We start from the raw sequence: 17,788 nt of genomic DNA on the forward strand, positions 1-17,788 counted from the left end.
CAATAGTATACACTCACCAGCATGACCTGTTCTGTCTTCCTTACGTGTATTAGTCTTCCATAGATTGCCTTCTATTGAGTTTCTGATGTCCCTCTTATACTAATATTCTCATTTAAAGCTAAATAACATTAAATCATTCTGGGGGATTTGACAGTACCTATTTGATTCCCTCTTGGAAATAAGAAATGCAAGTAGGAAAAGAACCTGCTCTGCCCACATTCATCTGTGGAAAATAATGATGTCCCTATTAATGCTGGGTTATTCTGACATGTCTTTATTTATGGCTCAGACATATGTTTCTGATGGTTTTTTTTAGAGAGTTGGAATGTCATTAAACCATTTCTCTTCTTTTTAAGAGACCCAGTGTCACATTATCATGTCCAAGCTAGGATTCTTTAGTGTTGTTTCACATTTTATATGAAATCAACAGATAGACATGACACTATCTACCAGTTTAAAATTGGCACAAGCTCAAATTAAGTTTAGTTCAAACAACACGGTATGTCTAAAACTCTGGTTGAGAGTCTGTAGATTAACCTTTTCCTTAAATCCTTATACATTGTCTCTAGTTTTGGAGGTTTTTTATAACATTTTTTTCTCTCTGACTTTTCACAGTTCCAGATCTAGGTCCTACTACTTTGGCAGCAAGGATCTTTTATGTGTGTATATAGGCACTTCCTTGTGAGATGTGTTTTAGCTGGCCTTGGAAAGAGGCTGTAATGGAGAGAGGCCAAAGGAACAGTAATACCTGGGGACATTTCATTTTTGTTAGGGAACACAGTGGAACACATCAACTAACGTCCCCGTGGGAGCTAAGTGAGAGGGAGTAGTGGAAAGCACATAACAAAAGGAATGCAGTCATATGCATTTGTATTTTACTATATTTTATTTCTTCTGAAGGTTAATGAGATTTTCACACTTAACAGGAACTACTTCAATAGAAGTATCAAATATGAAAATGGCAGCAGACAGAATTTCCTTATTCCTCTTCCAAGAGGAGAATTAGGCATTGTATTATGCAAATCAGAATTAGAGGGATGCAAAATAATCTCTGTCAGCTAATTACAAAGCAATGGCATGAAGCACAGAGCTGCAAAGTGTTGGATGGGTTCAACCCATATGTGCAGCAGCAGTGGGTTGGGCAGGGGCTATCACTGACACCTGCTATTAGGGTCCTTTGAGGTTGAAATCTGAAATTCAGTGTTGTTCTAAGTAAGTATCCAGTGCAGATAAGTAAATAACCAACAACACTTAATGGATTAACCCTAAAAAACAGTCACAAACAGATTTGAAAGTGACCTGTGGGCATATCAAGTCTAAATATCCCTTAAACTTTCTCCCATCTCCTTGACCTACAGGAGCCAGATTACTTGGAAGGATGTCAGGGGAATGGATGCTGAGCATCTCCTGGGCAGAGGAGAAAGAAAAAAGAATGAAAAATGGTGACAGTATAGAAGAACTTGCTAGGTCTGGTGGAGGGAAGAATTTCTTCTGATGCTCAAGTAAGAACTTTTCAAGTGCATATTACAATCCCTAGCAGAATTAATAGTTTATCTTACCTTGAAGCAGTAACTTGTGTAGAAGTCCTTCATACATACTGGCATGCCTTCTTTCATTACTATTTTCATATAAAAGAAATAGCTAAATAAGCTTGCTGTGATAACACATATCACAGATAGCTAGCCAGTAGATAAAGTATTAGGGAATTTTAAATGTCTGCCCAAACTAAAACAGGCACACTCAGGGACCTCCTATGCCAGCAGTGGGTGCATTTTTGACAGAGAATATTTTCCTTTCTATTTGGAACTTGAACTTTTTTTTTTTTTTGGGGGGGTGGGGGGGTGGGGGGTGGTGGAATCTTCTACAGCTACTTCTAATGCCAGACATCATAGCATATGAGACCTCTGGAGAAAAAGCACCCGGACACTGTACCTACCACAGCCTTCTGTAACTGCCACTGGTCCTCATCTTGGCAGGGGGAGGATCCCTTCTGCAGGGTATGCTGCTCTCTCAGTTCCTGAAGCAAACTCTTCTTTCTGGACAGTCTCATGCGGGCCAGGGCTGCCATTCCAACTCTTCGGAGGCTTAACCTTGTGAGTACTGAACACAGCAGAAGTCGGTGTTTTTGCAATATATAGTTAACAGACCTGTAAAAAGGACCATTAAAAATCAATCAGCTGAGCTGCTTGCTGATTTGGCACACCTGTGTTCAGCAAAGTCATTGCTCAAAGGTGACAGGAGTTACTATTCACTCTGTGTAATGTCTTCTTGTTCGTAGCATGCCTTGGAAAGCTGCTCAGCTGTAAAGAATGGGAACCGCTGTGATAGACTTCTAGTTCTGTCACACTGAAGTTAAAATAAAAATAGGAAGAAAAGAGATAAATCGTCACCTATAATTACATAATAAAAGGTTTTTTAATAGGAGACTTGAAATAAGATGAAAAGAGTATGTTATCAGAACTACAGGAAAGTTATTTCAAGAAAATGCAGGAGAGCGTATCTTGGATTACCAAGGAGGCACACTCTGAAGAGACATCAAAGAGGCTAGTGTTAGCTGGCAGGGCAGACATGGCTGAAGCAAGTTTGTGGTGAATTTTAAACAGGAGAGCAAATTTTGAAGTTGATACTGGACCAGGTGAGTGAAATCTGTATGCACATTTGGGATGACAGTTTATGCCTGCATCTAACTTGTGTGTATGTGTAAGGCACCGTGGGCTCTCTAGGTACCGAATCTTGGGAAACACTGAAGTCAGAGAATGTGAAAATAGAAGGTTCAACTGAAAAGTCGAGCCAAAATAAAGGAGTGCAATGGCAATAATACCAATATTCCAAACAGACAAGTCTTCAAATGCTCTGATCTTTGGTAATGTGAAGACCACAGTGAATGAAGTCATTTGATATCTTAATCAAAACGAGGCAGATAACACAGAACTGTGGTTTCTTGAGAAGTATCTCCATCAAAGAGCTGTTTAGCTGTACAAAGACGAGATAAAACTAAAAGTTTCCTTGGTGAATACAGACAGAATGCAAGAGAGGAGTCATTATCATGCAAAGCGATGGTCAGTGGTATTGTAACACCAGAAAGCAAAGGCAGAGCTGAATGGTGCTGGACTGAACATTTTACCTTGAAGAATATCCAACTCCAATGTGACATACAGAGTGCAAAGAGAGGCTGGTTCAAAATTAGAAATCACTCATAAACACAGGAGTAGATATACAGAAAGCACACCACTTGACAAATCACAGAAGACTCTATTTTTCCTACTTATGAGGAGTCATGATATCTGTTTTTTTAATTTGTTTTTGATACTCAGACAAAAAACTAGAGTAACTGCCTCTCTGTCTGAAGATGCTCATAGTCCCTCAACACTGCTTTGCACAACATAACGTATACAAGTTTTTATCTGTGCATGCAACAGTGCAGTTTCACCCCACTGCTTACTGATAAAACCAAACTTACTCATCACTGAGGCATCCTACTCTGCTTACGACACCTTGAATTATCTTCTCTTGTTTCTCAGACAGGTGCTTTTGCATCACAGCAGACAGCGCATATTCTTTCATCCATAGCTGAAAGCAGGGGAAAAAAATTACAATCATAAGATACTCTGACTTCAGTCATTCTAGTCACCACATTATGAAACAGGGGTTTATTTGATGTCATTTTGCTAAAAACAATCATCCCGTCTTTCAAGAAACAAACTCAAGCTGAATTAAAATTACTCTACTTAGGAATATTTTTTTCCCAATCAGAGTCTTAAACAAAGCTCACTGAAAAGAAAGGGAGGCTTTGCACTGTTTTGGATCAGCTGTGTCTCCTACAGCTTTTCCGGTTTCAACAACAGAGGAGCAAGAGAAAAAGAACAATACAGCACAAAATATTGCATTGACTTATCAGCAGGTTGCAGTGCACTTTTTGTTTGGTTTTTTTTTTCACTAGTAGAGAATGCAGTTTTTATTTTCACTGAACAAAATAAAGATGCCATCTTCCATCACACTTTTGTGTATAGTACATAGTGCTAATAGTTAGAAATGGAGATGCGTGATTAGGTTTATGGACTGCAAGTTTACAGCTCCTTCAGGGTGATATTTAGATCAAAGAATTGAATCTTTAAATATTTTGAAGGATTTGCCATTAGACTGTAAACTTGTGGAGATATGGACTTAAGATTTTGTTCAGCATATTGCCAGAATTTAATGAATAAGCCATAAGATGAAATGGTTGTAAGGCCCAAACTCTATTACTGTGAGATGAAGAGTATATTTTAGGCTACACTGGCAGCTGGATAAATGCAGGTTGCCTGCAGATGTATGCAGAGCCCTAAATTAAATATAATACTCAGGCCCTCTGACAGCTTCACTTCATGTTCTAGCCTCATTCAGAACATGAGGTATTAAATTTTCTATTATTGCAGACAGCAAGGTTTCACTAGATCAATATGTCTAGCAGAGAATTAGACGTGTAATTGCATGATTGTTAGGGGTAGGAACCAGGAGTGGTACTGGGCCTTCCTACTGGATTTGATAGTCTTTTCCTTGGGAAGCAGTGACCTGTGCAGGAGAGAGGCTTTATCTGTGAGCACAGAATGAACTACCCCAGGAAGTGCAGAACATCAGAAACCACACCACCTTTGGCTTTAAAATAAAAACGTATTTCTTTCTTGGATAGCGTCTTCCCTGTAGCATACACGGCAACACATATAACTGTCCCCTCTCCATGCAGAAAACCTTACCAAAACACATACTCTTGAGCAGGATGCCTGGGAAGGACGGGCAGGCAGTCCTCAACAGGTGACAGATGGAAAGAGTTCAGCTGAGCATCAGAAGCACAGGCTGAAAGTCTGTACAACGCCAGGGAGCCCACCAGGCTGCTCTTGGAAAGAGCCGCAAGACATACCTGTGTAGCCAGACCTCAACTGACTTAAGTCTACGCGATTCTTAAAATCACAGAGCACAGCCGAGCACAGTGCCTTCTCCGATTGCATGCTGCAAGTGTCAAATTGAGGTCTATCAGGTCTCCAGGTATCATCATGACAGATGGAAAATACTTGCTTCAAGAAATAACTGTATCAGTATTTCCCTTTAGCAGCTCTGTGGATAAGGCTTCCTAGTGTTTCACACCTCTCTGCATATGCCTAGTAGATCCATCACATTGTGTATTTTAATGTCTCTTTCAGCACTTAAAAGAAGGGCTGAAAGTGACCTTTTACCTTCTAGAAGTATTTTCATTTTCAATGAGAGACTGGCTGTGGCTCAGACATGGTTTCCCATCATTTTTGGAGACCTGGTTATTCACTGAGAAGTTGCTCTTGAAGGGCCTGTCTGTACACTTACTCTCAAACAGCTTGTGGATTAAAGCTGATGTAGATCACCAAGATACAGAAGACAGATGTTTTCTGAATTACAACTGGAATGATAAATGATATAATATTGCAGCCAAGAAACTAAAACTTAACACCTCTGCTGCTATCAGTATCTCCTACCCAAAAAGGCACTTAGAATAGTAACGACGACAGTGATTGTAGTCATTGTCTACTTCTGATTATGTTCTGTTATGAAGAAATAGCCCAGTTCTGTAGTGGTGAACACAGACTTTCTTTTAAAGGGGAAGAATGAGTCACCTTTTCCTTTGCAAGTCCATTTAAGGTAAGCTGTATGCAAAATTTATAAAAGGTCTCTTCACCCCTGAGACCAATGGAAAGCTGAGAATACAGCAGAAAATACCCCTGCACACAGTTATTAAACTGAACAGTAGAAGTACATCAGCCATCTAAGTAGTAAGAGAACAAAGAGGAAAGGAGGGGGATTATTACGCATTTAAGATGGGATGATAAATAAGGAAGACTGAGATTTAGACCAAATACTAAACCAGTGTTTTGTCTCAAAAATGCTATTAGAAAGATGATCAAGAAGGGAAGGATCAGCTGGGAATAAGAACAGAATATTGCATGTTTTATTGGAAGCAACACTTCAATGGTGCACTGGGATGGGCTGGAAGGGCTGGGTATTTTCCACCTCCAAAACACTACAAAAACTCACACATGCAGGCACAAATGCAACAGCAAAGATCCTCTGGGAATCTTAATTTGAGGCTGCTGACATATTGCTGAAAACCAGCAAAACACAGACAACTATTTCATCAAGCCAGGTGGAAAGGTCAGGCTTTGTGCTGCACTGACCTTCCAATGCTGGGACAAATCTCCAGGTGCCTCTCCAAGCTTTCCTGTTCTTGGGAATGGCCTTACTTTGCTCAGAGACAGGTCAGTACAGAGTGGAGAAAATGATGCTGCTGCACAGACCCAGCGGCTGGAACAGAGCTCGGGCTCTCCAATTCCTGCATTTAACCAGTAAAACCAGTGACAAAAGCATGGTAAATGGGGGAGTAAAGCTCCAAGGAATGTCTGGCTTCTTGAAAAGAAGAGTCATTCCAATCACTATGAAAATATGTGTATAAAATTAAGAGAAAGCAATAAAATGCACACCGTGTCAAAACTGGTAAGCAGATGTTGGTTCAGCTTACAGGGTGTCAAGCAACAATGTGGGAATGGACGGAAATCTCCTCATCCCATTTTTTCTCTGTAAGCTTCTCCATCTTTTGCTTCCTGGCAACAAGTCCATTACAAGACCTTCTGGAGCACTGCTAACATGAAGTATTACTCTCTGGCAATGAAGGTGAGGAATATGTCTTCGGTAGGTAATGAAACCCATAAAATATTTTGAGTTAGACCTCAGATACAACAGCAAATTACACCCAAGTAAGCTCACTCTTTCTTCTGCAGCTCTCAGTTTGACATTTTTAGCACCGATTCTCAGGAAATCGAAGGAAAGCAATTTCTCCCTAACAGCCTGTAGATGGGGTGTGATGCACACTGAATGCCAAGCAAGTACCTCAGCCTGGTGCAGCAGTCTGCTCCCCGTAACTGCTGCCCAGGCAGGAGAGCTCGCCTACAGAACTCATGAGGTAGGGGCTACAGGGGAAAACGCTCAAGACTTATTTTCACTAGTCATTTATTCTCATTTGCCTCACTCACATCCTCAAGCGTACAAGGCAAAAGTTAAATACAAAATTGATTTTTTCTTTTCAATTGTAGAAGAGATTCTGTTCCCCTAAAGGACATCATATTCCAGATATGTAAAATGCTAGGAAAGATAATCTAAAAAAAAAAAAAAAGTGCAGTTCAAGTAAATGGGAAAAATGTCTTTTTGAGCCACCTTGAAAAGCACACATAAATACCCTGGTGAAAAGCCTTCTGGTGTTAGACTTCCCAAGTCTGTAAAGCAGGTGACTATGTAACTCTTAGTATAGTACATTTATCAAGAGGCAAATGAAAGTCATATCTCCTGCTGGAAAACGCCTGATAAATTAAAAGGCCTGTCAATATGAAAGTTGATTTATGGATCTTCTGTCATATTCAGCACTGTAACATCTTTGGGATCTCCTAAATGACATGATCAGCTGTCACAAGTGTGGCACTGTCACTTCCTTCTTTTCTTAAGGTGGAAACCAAGTGCTCCTTTTTGTAGGACACAAATGTCAGCTTATTGCTTAGAAGTGCATGCTGCTCTGTTTATACTAGGAAAGGGCCAAGAAATGCATTTGAACATAATATGATGAGTTGTGTGATGTTTTTCAGACTTGCTTATACATGAAAATCTGCCAGCCTAGCTTTGATGGAATAGCTATCTCCCTGCATGCTTCCTTTGGAGATAACAGCAGACTTTTTTCCACTTTAGTTCAAACCACTTCCAAAAAGCCACACGCATTAAGTTTAAAAAGCTACTTAAGCTCCCTCAAAGAATACTGTCTTGAGGAATCACACATTTTCCCACTAGGAGAAACCCTTGTCTCTTCTAGTAATTTATCCCTCAGAATCACTTGTCCTTAGGACAGCTCACTCTGCTGCTCAGGAAATTTTTATATTGAATAAGGCCCAACTGCAGTACTGGTGACCCAGAGACCAATGAGAGAGCTCTGTCATTGCTAAATTAATTCCTCTATAACTCAGTAATTACTGTTAATGATGCAAGCAATCCCTTTCTTTCGTTTTTTTCAGCTAGGAAGCCATCTGCTTTGTATTATGAATGCTATGGTACACTGAAAGTGATGGAATGTCAGCTTTCTAGTTTAAATAACCTATGCTTGGGCATGACTGGAACATTTGAATTCACATACGATGAATCCATCATACAGTGCTTCCCAAAGAGCTATTATCCAGTAACTGGGTGCTGGAGGTGAACTAATCCTTTTAATCCCTTGAGAAAAAATCCCAGGGTGTGGTTTCTCCACTCAACACTGTGCCTGATGATAGTAACAGAGGAATGCATAAACAGCATTTTTGGAACAAAACTTTAGACTTGAGATCTCCACCTCTGTGAAGAGTCTCCTAGCCCTTGAACAACATCCCCTCTGGCCCCGAACAATGGCTGAGGTTCAACGGGACAGTGGAAGGACCAGAGCAGAGGTGCCCTAACATGCACTCTGACTTCTGAGACTAATCATAAGTTGCACACCAGAACCTCCTCCTTCTCTGACTGTGGTTTTTAATGACAGCAGACACCACCATGGTGCTTTGGTCTCCATGCACTATGAGACATGCTTGTAGTGCACCTACTAGTCCAGGCTGCTCAGGTCATTCACATACAAGGACAGGCAATTTGTGAACCCTCAGTGAACGTGAAAATGAACACCAACCTAGAGGATTAAGCTTGCCAAGTCAGGTATTGAATCTAATCCTTGATAAAAAGGGGCAAAATAAAAAAAGTTGAGGTCAGGCATTGTTTCATTAATCACTGAAGGTATAGGTATGCCAAATTCAAACACTAAATGCCAGCCAGCAGTCCTAGAAAACACAAATGCCCACCCCTAATTTAAAGCATGTGAGCAGACTCATTGGCATCAGTGGTTGGTCCCAAGCATATTTTTAGTTTAGTTTGCTAGATATCCCTGTGACACAGAAACGGAAGAGGCAAGCAGAATTGTTTTTAAAAAAGTTGAGATAACAGGTGAGTTACAATAAAGTAAATACAAAATGATGAGGGAAGTGCATGTTGTATAACCCCAGATTAAGGAAAACTGAGAAGAAAAAAAGTAAATGGCTAAAAATTTCCAATGAATAATTTTACTTTTGTATTCCCAAGGATGTTCTAAAACCACTGGTCAGCAAACCACTGTACCAGATTTAGCAGGAAGCCCACAGTTTCCTGAATCACAGGGTTTTATGGAAGAACCCTAAATATGAGTGGGTGGAAAAGTTGAACACCTTATAGCAGCCTGTAATAATTAGGGACTCAATCAATACCTTATGAACCATGTACTGGATTGTCCAGGCACTTTGGAGAATGAGGCAAGGGAAAAGTATGATTTTGCCAGTGTTAAAGAATTCTGCCAACCTTTTATTTAAGAAGTTCCAATTACTCTATACGTGCAGCACGCACTTGACATTTGGGAAGGGGCACACCTTTGTATACAGGTCTTTCTTTGACTAAGCTGTGTTAGTCTTCAGAGCAGTGTTAACAGAGACATAGCATTGCATGAATAAATTGAAGGTATATTTGAGTTCCAGCCTAATGCTGAAGATACCTCCCTCCGCATGTACTGTTGTTGCTTTTCTCCTCTCATGTCAATGCCCACTATGCTGGCCCAAACAGAGCAGGAAAGCTGGATGTGTGTTTCTTCACCTTCTCAGAGTAAATAATAAGTTTTATATAAAGTGTGTATCATATGTTTCCAATTATTATAGTATTAATATATAAAAATTATTAAGAAATATTTACCATTGTAAGGCCTCCTTTCCTGTAAGCTGTACTCATAATGTACCCTCTCCAAACAGACCAGATGAAGGGTTTTTTGAACTGCTTCTGTAGATGCTCAAGAGTTGAGGACATCAGACAGCAGCCTTGCCAAAAAATGTTTATGTGCTGACAAAGCCGTCAAACACTGTGGACAGATGTTCAGTAATTACTCTCTGACTCCTCTATGCAAGTCTACATGCACAGCATATATATTCACTCCATACTGCAGGTCAAACTGCCCATCCTGACTCTCATCCTGTGTCTCGACCTGGGCTGTATATTTATAGACAAAATATTCCCCACAGATAAGTATCTTGATTTTTTTTTTCCATATCCCTGTTTTTAGACAGGGATTATGTCCCAGAACATAATATAGGTCTTTCTTACTTTTTTTTCTTGCAATAGCTGTTCCTGGAAAAGCTTCCAGCGTCTCTGGCGGTGGGCCTCCCATTTCTCCAGCTGAGGGACGAAATTCTCATGCCATTCCTCTTTCAGAAGCTCACATTCTCTTACAGAGAGGCCAGTCACAACAGGCAGGGTGTGAAGAAACAGCTCCGTCACCAACTCCGCTAAAGCACGGGAAGCTTTAGAGTACAGCTCCTAACAGAGGGACAAAGAGGGACAGAGAGAGACAGGTGAGAAAGTGAACCCGCCGGCTCTCTGGAACTGTTTCACTGCATGTCTCCATGACGCCAGTGAGGGAACCATGTCCCACTGAACCAAACACTGGGCCAATGACCGACCCCTAGAGCTAAAATCCAATGCCACTAAAGCTTGAGTTAAAAAGACCAGGTTTTGTAGATGGAGCAACTTAAATGTTTTGGTTCAAGGCACACAAGGGTATTTAAAATGCAATAGTGGCATGAGCACATGAAACCTTGAACCCTAATTGTTGCCCACATGCAACGACAGTACAAAGAATATCTGGTTTTACTGGCTATGGTGATGTGTTATAAAAACACTTTGAAAGTTGCTGTGGAAACAATCTGGTGTAGCACAACACCTCACAGGCACATTTTCAAAGGTGCTGATATGAAATGAATGAAGGCAAGAAAGAAGGAAGAGTTAAAAAAGACAGTATGGCATTTAGTTAGACAAAAGTGACACTAGTCATGTTACTAGCTGGTGCTCAGAAATATGACACTCTTCAATGCCTTCTGGAAAGACAGAATTATTCAAATTCCTTCTGATGCAGAACAGGTTCAAGCCTAGGAAAACAAACACCTTCTGGTGGTTTTATTAAAACTAGTCCCCTATGAGTGGTTTTCAATTGCTGAGGCTGTTTCACTTGCAAGAAGAGTTTGGGTGATTTAGTCAGATGGCATCCAAGCTAAAAAGTCTGTTCAAAAAACCACATAATTTCACTGTCAAATACACAGTGATGATACGAGCTGTGTTTGCAAACCTGCTACAATTTGAGATAATCCCTAAGGAGAAGGCGTGAGGGCACGTAGCTTTCCCCAGCAGAAGAGAGAAAAGAAAGACACATTGGAAAGGCCACATGGACACCGCAGTACTCCAGCAGTATGAAGAGCTATTTTTGTGTGAGTTCCACGTGACCTTACCAGTCCAAAAAGCTTTATTGCCTACTTGGTTTTGCTTTCATTGTAAATCAGTGTTAGCCCTCTTGAAAACTCTTACATTCCTTTCTTTTCCTTAAAATACAGCTAATATTTTTAAAACTCTTTACAGTATTCCTGTTGCAAAAATAAGTCAAGTCTTCTAGCTGTTGCCTTCTTTTAAATATACTTTTAATTACAATCTCTTAAGTGATTAAAATCTAGAACCTCTCAATAGAAACACGAAGATATTTATATAAATGTCAAAACCATCTGTCTGCAGCTCATAGACATGAAAAGTTGTAGTGGACTTGTCTTTTTCTGGGAGACACACTGGTATAATGTACTGTTGTGTAAGAACCCATTTCAACTCCTAGATATGGTATCATAAAAAAGAAAATAACCCCCCCCCAAACAATAGAGGATGTTAAATTGCAAAGTCAAGAACTCAGAAACAGGTTGCATGCGAAAACTAGTTCTGTGCCCCCGTAATGATAATTTTTGGGTTCACGTACTGTTTCCACAGGACCTGTATCTGTTCTGTGTTCAGGTTTATCAATACCCATTGAATGGATAGATTTCCCAAAAATCTTTATTTTGTGTTTCTCATTTATTGTAAAAGATCCAAACTGTGCACTGAATACTAAATTATTTTCCTCCTGGGATCCCTCTAGGATGCTAATGACTGTATTAATGAGCTGTTTCACAAACAATAAATAGCTTATCTTAAGAGCTCCCCGCAGTAACCTCTTCTTATGGATAGAATTGAGGCACAACACTATCAAAAGTGTTCACTACACCTTTGAGATGAGCTGTCTTGATTTTTTTGACTCTGACCTGTTTAAAGGATGCAGGATTTTCAGAATCCAGCACCCACCGTCTTTTTTAATCTCAAAGTGTTCTGAATTCTTGTAAATTGGGCTACAGGTTTCTGAAACTGGGTACTGGGCATAAGTATGAGAATTAGTAGTCAAAGACCCACAATCAGATACCTCATTTCTGGTAACACTTCTCCCAATTCTCGCAATTGCTCACAGTCTGAACATGACAGTATCGTGAGGGTAACATTTACTACACAGGTGCCTCCTGTGCTGAAGGATGGATCTCCCCTACTCCTTAATTATTAGAGTTACCAGTTCCTGTTACAACAAGAGGCAGGATTTATACCATCTTAATAATCTGCGTAGTTGTGGGCCTGGCTTAGCTTGCCAACACTAATGCAAAATCGTTTGTTTGAACTCTCTCTTCTGCTGCTATTTATTTTAAAATTCAAGTCTCCAAATTCTGGGATTTAACATAAGCTCAAAGATCCTATGTTTCTAATCTCTGTATCCTATACAACATTTAAATAATGATCACTCCATCTCTGTAAACCATCTCTTCTCTGAGCTTTACTAGCCTTTCAGGACAAGTTCATTCTCCTGTCTTTACTGGGTGTTCAGGGATATATGAATTTCTCTTGGGTCTGAAATAGTTCAGGAGCAGTCTAGGGGAGTCTGTGCCATTTCTACTGCAATCTCAAAAGATCTCAGGCAGGGTGTTAAGGAACTCTATTCTTAAACAGAGTTCCACCTATGGCAGCTAAATCACTTTGCAACACATTTTGCTGCAGAACTGATAGCATTTCCCTGGCATACTGACAGCTCTGTATTATTATTTACTAGCAAGTCTTTTGCACAGAACATAAATAAGGTATTTTGTTACTTGCCTTCATGCCATCTTGTTTAAAGACCAAGTGAATAGAGTTCTGCTTGCACTCCCTGCAGCTTCAAATTATATTGCATACTTACCTTTGGCACTACCAGAGTGGGTACATAGTTACCCAAGAAAAATGTGACTAGGTCCTATTCCCACAAAATTACTTAACCTACATCACCTCATTAATGTGATGGGCAAGTTATCTTTAGATCAAAGGTGCTTAACTATTTGTTTGCAAAATAATTCATGGCCCTCTGCTGAAACTGGTGTATGAAAGGACAAGAAAGTGGGATTAGAATTCCAGGAGCAGTTTTTCACATCAACAGTCCCTTTAAAAATGAAAATGCTGGGTGAATACATGGAGGGGAAGCAGGACTAAGCAGTATGTTCTTTACATCTCACATACGTTGCACACTGGCACGCAAAGCAACGGGAAGCCTGGCCAGGTGCTGTAAGTTGCTGGGACAGTGATTTTTAACAGGACTGAACACTTTCCCTTTAAGTTCTGTTAGAAATTCTCCTCTGTGCAGGACACAAATCCTGCACTAACTGGCCTCATCTGTGGTCCAGGATCACAAAATAAACCGCCATCAGTGATGACTATCAAAATACTAACTTCTCTTCAGTGTTCAGGGAACCACTGGCTGCTGGCTTCTTTAATCTGAACATGTAATCACACGGACATTAGACCCCAGGCAGTCCTTGCAACCCAGACCCTAACAGGACAGCCTGCTCTACCCAGAGGATGTACCACAGGTACAAGACGATAGCCACACTGTTTGATGCAGCACTTGAAAAAACACAGTGGAATGGCCTTTTAAAATTTGGTAGGGGAAATGGTAAGTCTACATTTAGGAAAGATTGCAGATGTGATTGAATTCTACCAAAGCGACTGAAGCTAACAAAATAGTTCAAAACTATTTGTACTCTAAGGAATGTACTTGATCTGAAACAGCAATAAAGGCTGCCTGTGAACAGGGACGGCGCACTACCTATTATAAAGCTTCTTTTCCACAGGAAAAAAAGAAAACCATTAAGAAATCCTACTGCTTCCACGATCTTATTTTTGGACTAGAATCCCTACAAAACAGTCCTTACAAGCCTCCTGATATGCCATCTCTTGTTTTTAGAACTTTTACTTAATGAAATTTATTCAAATTGATTCCATTAATAGAATAGCTGATTGCAGTGTTGAATGAACCTGTTTGTAGTACCTGGCAGTCAATCTCAAAGCTTTTCAAAAAATCTCCAGAGAAATTCATCAAGCATAAAGAAATACCATGGGGTATATGCAGAAATAAAATGGGCTCAGATTAAAGTGCTGAGTGCATCTGAATTTCAAACAAGGCAATAAATACATAATTTTGTCAAAAACCAGGGGAAATACACAGCTTATCAGATTTCACTACAAAACCAAAGAACAATATTAATGCTCTCCCTCAAACCCAAATGATTAAAAGGTTCCTACATGCAGATGGGAATAAAGTGAATAATGAAATTGTGAAGCAGGAAAATGTATTTAGAAAGGCTGGTTGTACTGTATTTTACATGCCAGCCACTGACTAGTACATACTAACTCCAAGAGGCAACTGCACAGCTATTTGTTAGCTTGTGATAGTTATTTGCTAACTTGTGATACAACAGCATTTCATTAAAATAATTAAAATTTCTCATCAAAGCTGTAGAATGCTCTTGCATGTATCTCCAGAAGCTCAATGGCTAGGACACTTCTTTAGGAGGTAAGAGATTCATCTCCCAGCCCATATTGTATCTTGTTAAGGACAGAATTCAATACTCAGATCATACATCCCATAAATACTCCAAACATTCTTGGACACCACTGGCCACTAGAAGATACCTCACATTATAAACTGACGATAAATGGGGAAAAGCTGCTTGCATGTACTTCTTCCTCTCTTCCACATGAAGAATTCTGGAATGCTAATTGGAAAATGAAAAGAGTACCCTGCTTTTAAGCATCCTAACACCAATAAAATACGACGACATTGAAGTCATCCTTAGCACAAGCTAATAAAAGAAAAAAGTTTGATTTCCGTGCATTTAAAATGGAGGTTCATTGAAATTCCAGTCTTGTCCCCTCACTGGTCCTTGATTTATTCGGGAGACAGTTTCAATCTTCTCTTTCTGTACTCCCTTTTTAGAAATGTGCTTTTGTAGATAAGGTTATGTCCTTTATTAGATCTAACTATTAACGAATTGTGAATCCATATAGAGGTAAAATACATTTTCTTATGCAATAAGGCAAGAAGCAAACTTCAGAATGAAGGCTATCCATATCAGGCATCTTGTATCAGCTTTGACTGAAATGACCAGATCAAATTTAATCAGTGCCCAAACCCAGAACTAGATTGAGCTCGCATAGTAAGAGTTTGGAAATTTAATCTATTAGATCATGCTGTCTTTCAGCCTTTTTAGGATAAGTCACAGGCAAAATTTGCAAAAGTGAGCATTTGAGGTGGAGGTCTCTTGATATGCATTTCCATCTGAGACAAGCTGTGGGTGATTCACCTTGAAAAGAAGCTAGCTCTTGGTACCCAAAAAGGCAGTCTACCCTATGAAAAGCATCCCTAACCATATCTCATGTTAATGAAATCACATAAGGAAAGTAATGAAACCGTAAGTCTCTGAGAATCTGTACTTTCTATTTTGACAAAAATAAATTTTCCCTTTTTATTAACAAAGGAAAAAATAAAATAATTTGCTTCAACCTCACATTCATGTTCACCCATTCATAAAATGTTTATTGCCTTACCTGTTGATAATACTCATTACTTAATAGCTTTTAGTCTAAATTCCTGTGCATTTCTCTGTTCTGTCAAGTCAAATGAAATAACATTCTGGTGAACTGCTATCAGCAAAGGGAAATTATAAATGACAGTAAATTGTGTGTTTTTATAGTTTTGATGTTAAGGCTGAGGAAAAATAATTATCTTGCCACGGACTATGTAATTCCTAGCTGTTAATTGATTTCCTTTGTACAATCTGCATGTCTGTTTTCTTAATAATGAACTGTTAACCACCAACTTCTTTTCACTTCTCCTTTCCTTACTGAAATAAGTAGGTAGTTCACAAAAAAAAAAGAAGAAAATATTAAAGGTTGGTGAACATCTGATATGCTAAACTTGAGACAGACTTGCAAGGAGCTAGCCATTAATCTTTTCAAGAGATCATGAGAAATGAGAAACAGAACAGCATATATTGGGGGGGGTAATTTTGCTGCCATGTAAAAGAAAATTATGGTAAAAACACTGCAATTGAAAAGCTATCCAAGCCAAAACAAAACTGTTACTGCAGCACAATATCCCTTGTGTACGGGATAACTCTGCAGACTGTGTTTATGAAAATATTAGGCTGAGCCATTCAATTACCTCTGACACAATTCCTTCTTCAGTTATGATACACTGTGATAATCAAAATCACTTGCCCCCATTCCTCAACTTGCACTTCAAAAATTGGTTATGGAGCCTGTGTCTAGACATAGACTATTCACCTACAGCGTGCTATTTTAATCCACTAGTAAGGCTGAAAAGTCCTACGCTATCCTCCAAATATAACTCATTCATTCACTTCAGGCATCAACAGATTCCACTGACCTTGGTTAAATCATTTTAACTGATTTATTCATGTGTACGCAAAACAAACCTACTCAATTATTCTATGCAAACACAGTCAGCTTCCAGATCATTGCATTTTTACATACTTATTCACCAATTTGGATAATTCTTTGATGCATTGTAGCACTACAGGCTACAGTAGTGCTAGAGTGTTATATAAATCTATCTTGGTGAACTCACAAACTGTTTAAAAGGGGAAAAAATGAAAAAATAAAAAAGGCATAGAAATTTGAGAAGGGCTTAGAAGAACATTGTGAGAACAAGGTAAGGATCTTCTCCCACAAGTGAGTGGCACTTACAGGTAAGTGACATCTTTTTTTTCTGTCCTCAGGATATTCATAGGTTCCCTATTTGGTCACACGGTGACCTTTTCTTTGTATTTTAATATCACCTCTTGCATTTAGGTTATCTTTCTACTTATTCATGAAACTAAGCCTGTCAGGCTTGCTTCCCTGCTTGCTTATACTAGGACAAACCAAGATAACTGTTGAAATAAGTCAAGTCATTCTAGTGCACAGAGGGCCTAGAAGGAGGAACAGAGGGCCTAAACCTTTTATCACATATAAGCCTTTATCACATATAAGACCTTGCCAGGTCCTTTTCCCTTGGAAAAAAAGGTGTAATGGCCTTCAAATACAGCAGCTAAGGACCATGAGCTTAGGGCGATGGCGGGGCACTTGGGCTTCTGTGCTTCGTCGAGTGAATTTGTCAGAGTGCAGCCCTTGGGAACTTTATGCTGGCTGTCATTCTTGAGGATTTATTCTGGTTTGTCATCTACAGTGCAAGTTTTGATACGGTATTTAAATGGGGGTGGATGGTTTAGAAAGTTGATATAAGATGGAGGCACCTGTGTGCTCTAAGACAGTTGCTTTGAAAGCTGCTAGTAACCGCTCCTAGCGGAAGGTATGCCTGAGAACGGGACCTAACTATCTAGCTGGGTATTATGCATCTCTCCAGTACTGGTGGTGTTACAGTACATGAACTCATTGGATATTACTCCAAATGGTCATTTGCCTGAACCAACATGGCTGTTCTTTACTAGGATATTGGTGTTTACCTGATAAATTGCAATATTGATGATGCCCCAAGGACCATGAAAGCAAC

At 39.5% G+C, this 17,788-nt stretch overlaps 1 protein-coding gene across 3 annotated transcripts in view; it reads right to left on the reverse strand.

The window, feature by feature from the left end:
* The window catches only part of EVC (EvC ciliary complex subunit 1), a 60,585-nt gene that overhangs the window by 11,724 nt on the left and 31,073 nt on the right, over window positions 1-17,788 (reverse strand). For all 3 annotated transcript variants that reach the window (XM_072861691.1, XM_072861692.1, XM_072861690.1), the window contains 3 exons: window positions 10,180-10,392; window positions 3,461-3,570; window positions 1,937-2,147 (listed from right to left, as the gene is read on the reverse strand). In XM_072861691.1, coding sequence (XP_072717792.1) covers window positions 1,937-2,147; window positions 3,461-3,570; window positions 10,180-10,392 — 534 coding nt within the window. The remainder of the gene's footprint in view (window positions 1-1,936; window positions 2,148-3,460; window positions 3,571-10,179; window positions 10,393-17,788) is intronic.

This window comes from Ciconia boyciana, chromosome 5 (genome assembly GCF_034638445.1).
Source record: "Ciconia boyciana chromosome 5, ASM3463844v1, whole genome shotgun sequence".
Taxonomy (NCBI): Eukaryota; Metazoa; Chordata; class Aves; order Ciconiiformes; family Ciconiidae; genus Ciconia; species Ciconia boyciana.